Source organism: Acinonyx jubatus, chromosome F2 (assembly GCF_027475565.1).
Source record: "Acinonyx jubatus isolate Ajub_Pintada_27869175 chromosome F2, VMU_Ajub_asm_v1.0, whole genome shotgun sequence".
In the NCBI taxonomy this organism is placed as follows: Eukaryota; Metazoa; Chordata; class Mammalia; order Carnivora; family Felidae; genus Acinonyx; species Acinonyx jubatus.
In genome coordinates, this window is record NC_069394.1 from 47,210,846 (window position 1) to 47,224,500 (window position 13,655).

Consider the following 13,655-nt stretch of genomic DNA (forward strand, 5'->3'; position numbering starts at 1 on the left):
ACCTTAGTGAAAATTTATTTTTTAAAGTCTCATTCTATGAATGAGACTAGGGATTAATGACTTGCTCAAGATCACAGATCTTGTTAAAAACAGATTCTAGTTAGAAGCTTAAGAGGACTTCAGTCTATAGTAAGCTCAAAGTAAATTAGAGAGACAAAGAATATCTAAGAGAGCTGAGTTCAAAACGAACGATTCTTGATCATTCAGGGGAAAAAATAATGCTTTCTACTTGGGTTCAAACTGCATGAAAATTGGCAATTTTCTTCTTTAGGTTTTCCCATTTTCATCATCACTGTCATTGGTTAACTTCCCAACTGACTTCCTTTGGAAATGAATGATTAGAGTTGTTGGTAACTAACTGGAAAACCCTGCTTTTTGCAGCTGGATGAAGAAGCCTCGATGTGGCGTACCTGACCAGACAAGAGGTAGCTCCAAATTTAATATTCGTCGAAAGCGATATGCATTAACAGGACAGAAGTGGCAGCACAAACACATCACTTACAGGTATGAGAACTAATGAGGAATTACTGTTTTTTCCATTTTTTCACAACCATTTATTTTGACATTTTGTTGGCCATCTTATGCACATTGACCACATGGTAACATATAGGAATATGATGTTGACATAGGGAACTGAGACCTGCAGTCAAGAAGAGAATAAATTGGCCATTTGCAGTCCTTGTAAACATTTCTTAAATTCTATATCTTTTTTGTAAACTATATCTTCAAGCTCCTTGAAAGTACCAAATCCTGAGCGACTCTGAGATGAATATTTTACACATTGACATTCTTTAATAAGGATTCATAATCTAAAAAGTAATCAAATAATAAAGTTTACAAATAATTGTCTTTGAAGCAAAATGCCTTTGACTCTATTAATTAACTTTTAGTATCAATCCAAACATTTTACTTTCTATCTTTTTGGGAACAGTGGAGTTGGATCATCGTCTCTTGTTTTGTCTCTACTGAAGGGCTCCGAAGGGATGCCAGTGTCTTCCATCCTGGAGTGACCACTGCTGCTAACAGAGATGTTTCTAGTTATTCATTAATTCATTGAACAACTGTCTATTGGGTCTCTGTTTGAACAAAAACAATTCCAGGCCCTGTGGTTATAGAAATAAGTAGAACACGGGTCTCCATTCGTTCTTTTGGAATTTGCAGTCCTGTGGATAAGTTCATCAATCATATAAATGTGATGCCTGTTATGAAAGGGAAGGAAGAGAAACTTATAAAAACAGGGCCGTCTAACCCATTCTAGAAAACCAGGAAAGGTCTTCCTAAAGAAATGGCCTTTCAGCTAACCACCACAGGAAGAGAAAGAACTTGTTAGACTAAAGGGCAAGGAAGGGCAGGACACTTCAAGGGGAGGGTAGGATGCCAGGAGTTACATGAATAAAATAAAGAAATTTATAATTCTCATTCTTTGTATAAATAACCCTTCTCGAGGGGCGCCTGGGTGGCGCAGTCGGTTAAGCGTCCGACTTCAGCCAGGTCACGATCTCACGGTCCGTGAGTTCGAGCCCCGCGTCAGGCTCTGGGCTGATGGCTCGGAGCCTGGAGCCTGTTTCCGATTCTGTGTCTCCCTCTCTCTGCCCCTCCCCCGTTCATGCTCTGTCTCTCTCTGTCCCAAAAATAAATAAAAAAAAAAAAAAAAAAAGTTGAAATAACCCTTCTCGTGCACTTAAAGATAGAATTTAAGCCTCAGTATATAGATTCTCTACCAATACATCTGGTTTGTGCCATTTGAACTTATTTTAGTTATTTTGAGAACACTTTTCAGTGTTATTTTATATTCTTTCACTAATCCTCCCAGATAGCATGCTCCTAGAATTTTGTGCAACCTATTCCAGTTACTTTTGCAGATAAGAGAAATCAAGGAGGAAGCAGTCTTAAGTCAAGCCCATGTAGTAAATGTGAAGTGTTAGAAGAGTTCCTTAAAGGACAACAACAACAGAAATACCTGCTACCTCTGCATCTAACAACATTGCACAGCTACTTAAAGTTGTAATGAAATAAAAGATACAAGAATTTGTAAAGAAATAAAACTATTGTTATAGTTTATATCAGTTCCTATAAGAAAGCACTGAATAAACCCTAGACAATTTTCAGAAATACCTAAAGAATATGGTTAACTTAAAAAATAATACATTTCATGTTTAGATAAATTTTAGGTTTACAAAAACGTTGAGCAGATAATACAAGTAGTTCCCATATACTACATTGCCCACCACCACCTCATGTAAACACTCATAGTCTCTCCTTCTATTAAGATCTTGCATTAGTGGGATCTGTTTGATACAATAGCTGTGCCAGTGTTGGTATGTTAATTCTAACTAAAGTGCACACTTACAATAGGGTGCACTCTTTGTGCTGTAGTTTTATGGGTTTGACAAATGCATGATGTCAAGCAGCATTACAGTATCATTAGAATAGTTTTATTCTATTATATTGTATTCTAAAAATATTGTGTTATACTTCATCATCCCTCTTCTCCTCCATAACCCCCAGAAACTACTGATCATTCTAATTTCTTTGTAATTTTGCTTTTCTGGAGTGTCATAGAGTTGGAACCATACCATACGTATATAGCCATTTCCAACTGCCTTCTTGCACTTAGCGATGTGCATTTAAGGTTCCTCCATCTTGTTGCATGCCTTGATGGCTCATTTCTTTCTTTACTGAGTAATATTCTGTGTATGTATGGGCCACTGTGTGTCTACCCATTCACCTATTGGAGCCTTATTGGTTGCATACAGTTTGGAGCAGTTATGAATAAGGATGGTATAAAAATTCATGGGCATGTTTCTATGTGGGCAAAGATTTTCAATTCATTTGGATAAGTACCCAGGAGTATAATCGCTGATCATATGGTGAGACCATAGTTAGTTTTGTAAGAAACTGCCGAACTGTCCTTATCCTTGGCATTACTCCCGGTAATAATTTAAAGTTCCTGTTGCTCTCCAACCTCACCAGCATTTAGTGTTGTCAGTATTTTGGATTGTAACCATTCTAATAGATGTGTAGTGGGATCTGATCACTGCTTTAATTTGCAATTCCCTAATGATACGTTATACTGATTATATTTTCATATGCTATTTGCCATCTGTACATCTTCTTTGGTGAGATGTCTGTTTGGATCTTTCGACTAATGTTTTTGGTTTTTTTTTAATCTTTTTAATATTTATTTATTTTTGAGAGAGACAGAGCATCAGTGGGGGAGGGGCAGAGTTAGGGGGACACAGAGAATCTGAAGCAGGCTCCGAGCTGTCAGCACAGAGCCCAACACAGAGCACGAACTCACAGACCACGAGGTCATGACCTGAACCGAAGTCAGAAGCCCAACCGACTGAACCACCTAGACGCCCTGTTTTGACTAACTTTTAATTGAGTTGCTGTTTTAAGAGCTTTTTTTATAAAGAGTTCTTTATATATTTTAGATACAAGTCTTTTATCAGATATGTTTTCCAGTATGTTCTCCTAGTCTGTGACTTGTCTTCTTATTCTTTTTACAGTGTCTTTTGCAGAGCAAAAGTTTTAATTTTAATAAAGTCCAATTTATCAATTATTTTTTTCTTTTATTGTGCTTTTGGTGTTGTATCAGAAATATCATTTCCAGGGGCACCTGGGTGGCTCAGTTGATTAAGCATCTGACTGTGGTTCAGGTCACGATCTCCTAGTCTGTGAGTTTGAGCCCTGCGTCGGGCTGTGCTGACAGCTCAGAGCCTGGAACCTGCTTCAGATTCTGTGTCTCCCTCTCTCTCTGCCCCTCCCCCACTCACACTCTGTCTCTCTCTCTCTCTGTCTCTCAAAAACAAATAAAAACTAACTAACTAACTAACTAACTAAATAAATAAATAAATAAATAAAATTTCTAAACCCAGGATCACTTAGTTTTCCTTCTATGTTATCTTCTAAAAGTTTAATAATTTTGCATTTTCAATTAGGTCTATGATCAATTTTGAGTTAGTTTTTGTTAAAAGTGTAAAGTCAGTGTCTAGATTCACTTTATTTGCATGTGGAAGTTCAGTTCCAGCACCGTTTGATGAAAAGACCATTTTTTTCTTCATTGCCTTTGCTCTTTATCAGTTGACTTATATGTGTGGGTCAATTTCTAGGCTCTTTATTCTGTTTCACTGTCCTTTCTTTTTATTTGTAAACCAATATCACACTGTCTTGATTACTGAAGTTTTATACTAAGTCTTGATATCAGATAGTGCCAGTTTTCTGACTTTATTCTTCTTCAGTTTTGTGTTTTCAGGGTCTCTTACTCTTCCATACAAAGTGTAGAATTAGTTTGCCCGTTCCTTCAAAAGAAATTGGTAGGATTTTGATTGTGATGGTGTTGAATCTACAGATCATTTGGGAAGAACTAATATGTTAACACCATCGAGTCAATATTCATGAACATGAAACTCTCATCATTTGTTTAGGTCTTTGATTTCTTTAATCCCAGTTAGGTTTTTGTTTGTTTGTTTGTTTTTACTTTTACTCATATAGATCTTAGGCATAAACTGTAGTCCAAGTGAGAGGCTATAACAACATACCATAGATTGAGTGGCTTATAAGCAGCAGAAAATTACAGCTCACAGTTCTGGAGACTGGAAGTCTGAGATCAAGGAGTCAGTATGGTTTGGTGAGTCACAGACTTCGCATGTATCTTCACATGGCAGAAGGGCTAAGATCTCTGTGGGATACTGATCCCATTTATGAAGGCACCACCCTCATGACCTCAAGCACCTCCCAAAGGCCTCATCTTCTATTACCATCATTTTTGGGGGTTAGGATTTTAATATATGAATTATAGGGGGAGATAAATATTCAGACCATATTCATATATTTTAATAGATTTAGTCCTAAATATTCCTTTTATTTTTGGTATTGTTTATGATATTGTGTTTTTAATTCCAAATTCCAAATGTTTGTAACTGATATATAGGAAAACAATTGACTTTTGTATACTAGCTTTGTATCTTCCAGTTTTGCTATAATCACTCATTAGTCCAGGATTACTTTGTTAATTCTTTGATGTTTTATACAGAGAATAATATCACCTGAAAAAAAAAGAGTTATATTTTTCCTTCCCAATCGGTGTGTCTTTTATTTCCTTTTCTTGTCTTAAAACTGAGACTGTCAGTCTAATGTTGACAAGGAGTGCTGAAGGCAAACATGATTGCCTTTTCCCCAGTCTTTAGGAGAAAAGCATGTAGTTCCTCATCAGTAAGTATGATGTTAGCTGTAAGCTTTTTTCTAGATGTTTATCAAATTGAAGAAGTTCCCTCTATTCCTAGTTTGCTGGAAGTTTTTATTATGAATGAGTGTTGGATTTTATGAACTGCTTTTCTTTGCTTTTTCTGCACCTATTGATATGATCATATGATTTTTCTTTAGCCTTTTAATGTGAAGGATTACATTAAGTGATTTTCAGTGGAACCAGCTTCTCATGCCTGTAGGGTAAATCCCACTTTGTCATAGTGAATAATTCTTCTTACACATTGTTGGATTTTATTTGCTAATTTTTTGTTGAGGATTTCTACATGTATGTTCATGAGTAACACTGATATGTAGTTTTTCTGTCTTGTAAAGTCTTTATCTGGGTTACTTAATTCCATGAGTACTAGCCTCATGGAATGGGTTAGAAAGTGTTTCTCTACTTCAGTTTTCTGGAAGAGATTGTAGAGAATTGGTATGACTTCTAATGAAATGTTTAATAGACCCAATACAACCATTTGGGTCTCGTTCTTTTTTTTCATGTTTTTAAGGTTATTATTATTTTTTTTATTAAATCTGCTTAATAGATGTAGTCCTGTTCAGATTATCTGTTTCTCTTTGTGTAAGTTTTTACAGATTGTGTCTTTCAAAGGAGTTGGTCCATTAAATCTGTGTTAGTCTGCTCAGGCTGCCATCACAAAATACCACAGCCTGGATAGTTTAAGCAACAGAAATTTAATTTCCCCAAATCTGGAGCCTGGAAGTCCAAGATTAACATGCTGTTGAGGTTAGTTTTTGGTGAAGTTTCTCTTTCTGGCTTTCAGACAGCCACCTTCTCATTGTGTCCTCCTCTTACCTTTCCTGTGCATGTGTGGAGAGACAAGGAGATTTCTGCTATTTTTTTGTTTTGTTTTGTTTTTTGGTTTTTTTTTTCTTTTCTTATAAGGATGTCAGTCAAACCAAATTAGGACCCCATCTTGTGACTTCATTTAACCTTAATTACCTCTTTAAAGGCCTATCTATAAATATAATTGGGGGTTGTGGCTTCAATTTATTTATGTCAGAGAAGACCTTGTAGATCATTAGGGAAAGAACGGGCTATTTTACTTGTTAAGTTTTTCTGTAATAAGTTGTTATCCATATGGAAAACAATGAAATAAGATTCTTACCCCAGACCATATAAAATTAGTAAATATTAATTGGATTAATGTGCATAATCAACTTTAGAACTACAAAACACACAACTCTGCCTACTGATATTTACTGCTTTCATTTCAAGTAGTGTCCTTTTTCTCATCTCATTTCCAAACTTAACAGTGTACCTGTTTACTGTCTGTGCGTACTTAGGTACTGACTTACACCATTCGTTTAAGAAAGAAAGAAAGAAAGAAACTTAAGAGCCATCATGTTAAGAACTAATCATAATTCCGTTTATGCTATGTCCCTATACTGAAAACTGTGTCAGCCAGTTTTGAATACTAAAATAATTATGTGTCTATCCCTGTAAACTTCTAGGTTATTGATAAACTTATCATGTGGTTATGAGTTCTATTTTGGAGTAAGAAAGATCTAGATTTGAATCCTGGCTCTGATACTTGCTACCTGTAAGACCAGGGTCAAACTACTTTACCTTCTAAGTTTCATTCTCCCTGTGTGCAAAATGAGTATTGTAACACTACCCACCTCATAAAACCTAGGAGATAATTAAGTCAGATGATGGTGGGGAAAACTCCCAAAAAAACAGACAAACAGAAGAACCCACTTCAGGACAGTGCTTGAAACATAGTGCTTAGGAAATGCCAACTATCATCTTAACTTTTTTTTTAAGTTTATTTATTTTGATGAAGAGAGAGTGCATGCACATGAGTGAGCAATGGAGAGACAGAGAGAGAGAGTGAGAGAGAGAGAATCCCAAGCAGGCTCCACGCTGTCAGTGTAGAGTCCGACTCAGGGCTCAAACTCACAAACAGTGATATCATGACCTGAGCTAAAATCCAAGAGTCAGTTGCTCAACTGACTAAGCCAGGCTGGCGCTCCATCTTAACTTGTTTTAATTCACCAGACAACAGAAATTGTTGAGAGTATTCTAATAGAATTACAGAAAGTTGAGGGTGAGAGCTAAGGATTTTAAAATTTAAAGTTAGTATATGTAGGGTGTTAAGTTGCCTTGTGTAAAGTAAGTACTGTATAAACATTTACTACTACTTTTATTCCTATATTTAGAAAAATAAATACAAGATATTCTATTGAGGGAAAAAAATTACTCTTTAAAAGGATAGTTGAAATGTGCCCTTACAGAATGCAGCCAGCAGTTGGAGTGGGGGTGGTTGAAGTAGGTTTTATTTGATGGCAAACTCGTTATGAGCCGACAGCATCATATGGCTCAAAAAAGAATTGAAATGAACAGATTAGATTGATAGAAAGCAAAGTGTCCAAAGCAGTGATGATGCCAATTTTTCTCTTTGCTTTGCTGGCCAACCTTTACCTGATGTATCCTTTTTCTCTTTGGTCCACCACATTTCCAGCTGCTTCTTGGCAAATTAAAGTACACCTTTAAAAAGGAAATCAAAATGCTAAGAGATCTTGAAAACAGGCTGCATGAGAAAGAGCTCAATATTAGAGCCAAGGATTCTCAACATGATGGAAAAAAATATTTAAAGGAGAAAATTCCAGTTATTTTCAAATACTTAAAGGCTTTCGGAAGAACCTAATATTTTGAGCTGTTGGAAAATTAAATCATTCATCCTAAGTCTTCATCATCAGAAGCATATAAACCAAACAACTTATTCACTTGTCAGGGAAATTTGAGACCATTTGTGGAATGGTTGGAAAGTTAGATTATATAACTTTAAAATCTCTTCCTATCTTTAAAATGTGGAATTGGAAACAGCCTTCTATAATTACTCCACTTAAAGGGAATGTCTAGGCTCCCAGGCTTTCCACTTTAATGACCTCAGTGCAGGATACCTAGAAATGGGAACTTCTGAGATCGTACCAGAAGATCACATAAGTATTCTTAGAGGTCTGTGTAACTTTGGCTGATGCATAATTTACATGCTGGTAATAATTGTTATATAAATACTGGTGGCCATTCATGTCTTACTTGCATCTTTATGATCAATTTTCTTTTGGCACATTTTGCTTCTTGGGTAACTACATGTTGTTCATTCAGTAAGTGGTTATTGAACAGCATTATGTGACAGCACTGGCAATAGATGAGTTAAGTAAGACCCCCGCTCTCATGGAACACATAGTTGAATGTGGGAGACAGGTATTTAAGTGAATAATTGCAAAATAGTATATTTTATGTGACATCAAGACCTTACAGCATTTATTACATCAGAGACCATATCCATGTTATGCTCCCCAGAACCTAGAGTGGCTGCTGTGTATAATGCTCTCATTACATAGTTGTTGAATAAATTAATGAATTGTGTGTTTTATTCGAAACAATAATAGGAATTTAATGAATAACCTTATTTTTTATCAGTATAGCTTTATTTCCCAAGTTTATTAAATATGGTATAATATATGCTTAGCCTAAATTCTTTTTCTTTATAAAATCTAAACTCCAAAATAATATTTTATGTAGTAAGTGTCCCAGGAGTAGGTACTTAAACTGCCAGATCCAGCTGTTTTTTAAATTGTGTTGTACTAACAAGGATTCATAATAATTAATGTGATACTATTATGTTATATTAATTAGTATTGACTCTCTTTGTATTTTCTCCCTTAGTTAACCTTGATTTTAAATAAATGTTTTTGTGACTCCTGAAGTTACACACTGGAAGTTATTGTTTTACTTTAATAATATATGCAGAGAAAAGAAACCTAAAAGTTTTGAGCAATAATCAGTTCCTCCCCAGAAACATTTGTCATTATTCTCTTTAAACCCAATGAGGTCACTGAATTTGATGATGCTCTTGACTGCATAGAGAATTCAGGTTGTGTGTCTAGAGGATACACGACAGGCTGTGTAACAGACACTATTTAATAAAACCCAAAGTAATATGTACTTTAGTCTGCCTTGCCTGAGAAACTAGCGTCTTGGGAAATAGCAAAATATTTAATGTAAGCTTTTCTAGAGGGAGAGACTCCATATTCAGTCTCTATTCTCTAACCATTTCTTCTACTTAAAGTAAAGCTGCATCAAGATACAAATATTATATGAATGAAAGTAAATTAGTCTATTTAGTTCTCTCTTGATAGAATATCATAATACATTCTGGATATGGATCTGACAATGATTTAACTATGTCAATTATGTTGATTATTTTTACTCTGTTATACTCCTAGCAATTGTCTACTTTCTCAGTTACAATACATTCCATTTAGTTGCTAATCATTTTTCGTAAAATGTTAGTATGAATGTTAGTATGCTTTTCTGACGAACTAATTTTTGTCTGTTGAGTTGACTAAAGGCTATTTAGCTTTGTCCATATAAAAATAATTTTGACATGAGTACACACACACACACACACACACACACACACAACTTCTGTAACTTAACGAGATGCTGAAGTATTCAGTTTTATTTATTTCAAAATTAGAGATAAAACATTACCCTAAATTTGAAAAAGGTTTATCACTCTCAAAATTTAAAGGGGAAATAATTACTAATATGTAGAGTTGTTATTAATTAAATTGGTATGGATCTAGTGATGTTAAAACTAGAGAATCCTTGAGGAGCCTGTGGGTGGCTCAGTCAGTTAGGCGCTGACTTCGGCTCAGGTCAGGATCTTATGGTCGGTGAGTTCGAGCCCTGCATAAAGCTCTGTGCTGACAGCTCAGAGCCTGGAACCTGTTTCGGATTCTGTGTCTCCCTCTCTCTCTCTGCCCCTCCCCCATTCATGCTTTGTCTCTCTCAGTCTCAAAAATAAATAAACGTTAAAAAAAAAACTAGATAATCCTGACTTTACATGGTAATCTTTAGGCACTGGGTAATATTTACTGTGTCACTCAAGTAACTAATTACAGAGTTTACTTCATTTGAAAGGCAAAAACCTTTCGCAAGGGCTTTGTTTCACATTTCTTATAACATCTATTCAAAAGAACAAATGTTTTATATTTTTACAGTTGACATTTATCTATTTTATAGAACTAATGAAGCAAAATAATTCCTACAGTGTTATCAATAAAGAAAACACACATATATTTTTCAGTAGGGTTTTGTTAGTAAAGACCTCATTTTCTCGAAATTTGCTATTTCTCTGAATATCAAATTCTCACACTTTTAAAAAAATTATCCTAAAGGAAATATAGTGAACTTAACATCTGACTTATCATTGTAAGATTTATGTTTCTATTGAGAAATATAAGGCAGAGTACAAGTTTCTTTTAATACACAATACAAATACCAAAATATATAGGTTTTTTTCTTATTTTCATATTAGAGATAAAATAATGCTCTAACTTTGGAAAAGATTTATTACTCTATGAAAACACTGGAGGGAAATACTCCATGATTAGTATGTAGAATTGTTATTAAATGAATTGGCATGGATTCAGTGCAGTTAAAGCTAGGGAATCCTGACTTGACACAGTTATCTTATAAGTCAATTGACATGTTTCACTACCAATTGTTCTGATGAATAAAGAGGTCAAAAAATGCCCATTTGATCAGTTTTATTATAGTATTTTATAAGGCATGGTCATTAAAGATAACATTTATTAATTTTTTTAGGTAAAAGTTTCAAAATTTAGCAACATGAAAGTTTAAAAGAATCAGTGAAATGGCATAATGAAAAAAACTGATAAAGCCTTCCAAAAAATGAAATCAGTCGTCTTATTAGAATGAAAAATATGTTCGGGGCGCCTGGGTGGCTCAGTCAGTTAAGTCTCTGACTTGAGATCAGGTCGTGAGTTCACAGTTCCTGAGTTGGAGCTCCACATAGGGCCCTGTTTTGATAGTGCAGAGACTGCGTGGGATTCTGTCTCTTCCTCTGTCTCTGCCCCTCCCTGACTTGTGCACGCACACACACACACACACACACACACACACACTCTCTCTCTCTCTTTCTTTCTCTCTCTCTCTCAAAATAAATATTTAAAAAGACCAAAAAAACAAAAAAGTATGTTCATTATAACTATTCTATTCACAGAAAAGCAAAGTAAAAACATTTTAAAATTAAATTAGCTTTATTAAGTTTTTCAAGCATAACATTCATTTTATAGCATTTTTTGTTTTGTAAATATATATCTTAATAATTTTGAGCATCGTTAGAACTACTAAGAATGACAGTCTTATTATTGTTGATATCATATATCTGTGTTCATTATTATTTCATATTAGTAAGTACAAACTACATCTCAATGGCATAAAAATTCCAAATTTTTTTTTTGTTTGTGCATTGTTCAGAACTCTAACTTTGAAGTGCACTCATGTGTCTTGTATTTGTTAGTGGCATCACAAATATTGTGCTTCAGTATATTTTGGACGCCAATCAGGGCATAGCTTTGAAACACACAGTGATGTGTTTACAAATCCAAATGACACTTCACATTTATTATTCTTTACTATGTCGCTTCATTTTTCTCAGAACCATTATGTACTTATATACATATCATACTAATGATTTTTTTCTTTTTTAAAACAAAATAATTTCTTCATTACACGCTGAATAAAACACCAATTCCCACTAACAGTACTCTCAGAACTTTCACTGAAATAGTGTAATTCTTCCTATCTCCATGACTACCATTCTAGTACAATGTTCTGTATTCCTTTGCTTGAACTTCTGAAATGTTGCCTTGCTTCCATTCTTGTCTTCTTATCCATTTTTCATTAGACATAGTGGTCTTTGTAAACTAGAATAATACCAGGATACTTCTCTGCTTTTCCTTTCACAGAATATAACCCACTTCCTGCCAGTTTTCTTTCATCTCATACCACTGTCCTGAGTGTTCATTTTACGCCAATTCACAGAGCACTCCCGTTCTTTGAACTGGCCAAGTGTGTGGGGGCTGCTCACTATTCCTTGTGGCTGGAAACTGTGTGCTCACTAAGCAAGTCATTGAATTCGCATTTATTATCTACTGACCTGACCTCACCTCCTCAACCTTCACTTGCTACCATCTGTAATTATCTTTTTGATGTTGTTCGGGTTTTTTTTGTTTGTTTATCTCTTATCACTGAAGCAGACTCTTCTTCAAAGCTGTATCTCTGGCACATAGAACAGTAGCCATATATGTAGTGTGTTCTTTCAAAGAATGTGTCATAAAAAGACTTCCCCACTAATGAGGGTCTTCTGAGACCCTGTAGGTTGGGAATAAGATAGAAAACTACTAGGAAAATTAACTTAGATAAAATTCAGAGTTACGACATTAATCTGAACGTTCCTCAGCCATCAGGCAGGAAATTTAGAGACTAACAAGCCAGACAGAAGCAGCACCACATATCTTAATCTAGAAATTTACCCTTTCTCAAAATGGAGTTCAGATCATCACACTGAAGGGATGTAAAGTTAAAACAAACAAGTAAGGCAACAACAAAATACTGTATAACATTCTCCATGAACAGGCTTGAATTGTTTTATTCTATCCGGCCTGTGGTTCAGTTCAGAAAACATGGCGTCTTGCTTGGCACCTCCTTTTCTTTCACGGCCTGTGTCCAGCCATCAGTGTATCTTGGAATGCGTGTCCTCAAAATTTGTCCCAAATCCATCTACTTCTCAGAATCTCCACCGGCAGTCCCCTGGCCTCCACTTTCACCTCCATCTTTCACCTGAAGTTTTGCAGGAGTTTCCAGCGGGTCTCCCTGCTTCAACTCTTGCTCTGTTTCAATAGATTTTTGACACGATGCTGAATCATTTACTTAAAAAAAGTGTAATTCAAATGTTACTTAGCTCATGATGTCCCACTTCTTCCCCTCTCACTTGGAGCAAAAACCAAACTCCTTACAGTGGCCAAAACCTTTGATCTTCTGGCCTCCTCTCTAGCCGTGGCCACCTCACCATTCTTGGTACTTTCCAAGACTGTCTCCAGCTTCAAGCCCTTCCACTTGTCATCTCCTGTCTGGAATGCTCTCTGGTCCCATTCCATTTCCACCTGGTTTGCTTCCTCATGTTTTTGTTTTTTGTTTTTTGTTTTTTTTTTAATACAGTGAAATTTACCATCAAATAGTCAATGTAAATATGTATTAGAAAATAGTGAAAACCTTGTCTTAGATGTGAGGTCCAGCTTAGAATAGAAGAGTGCATTCTTGAGCAGAATGTTTAAGTGGAAACACCAGCTCTGCCACTCTAAATTTTCTCTGAAGTTTTCTGAATCTTAGCTTCTTTCTTTGTAAAACAGGTATAAACACCCATCTCTTTGGGTTGCTCAGGGCGTTAAATCAGATACTGTGAAATGCTTGGCTGGCTCAGAGTAAATGCTCAGTTAATACCCTTATTATTGTTTCAGCATGATATCTGCCTCACATTTGTAATTATTGAGACATACCTACAAGT

At 35.4% G+C, this 13,655-nt stretch overlaps 1 protein-coding gene across 1 annotated transcript in view; it reads left to right on the forward strand.

The window, feature by feature from the left end:
* The window catches only part of MMP16 (matrix metallopeptidase 16), a 291,993-nt gene that overhangs the window by 149,842 nt on the left and 128,496 nt on the right, over positions 1-13,655 (forward strand). Inside the window, exon 3 of the mRNA XM_015074740.3 lies at positions 382-504. Within this exon, the coding sequence (XP_014930226.1) occupies positions 382-504 (123 nt within the window). The remainder of the gene's footprint in view (positions 1-381; positions 505-13,655) is intronic.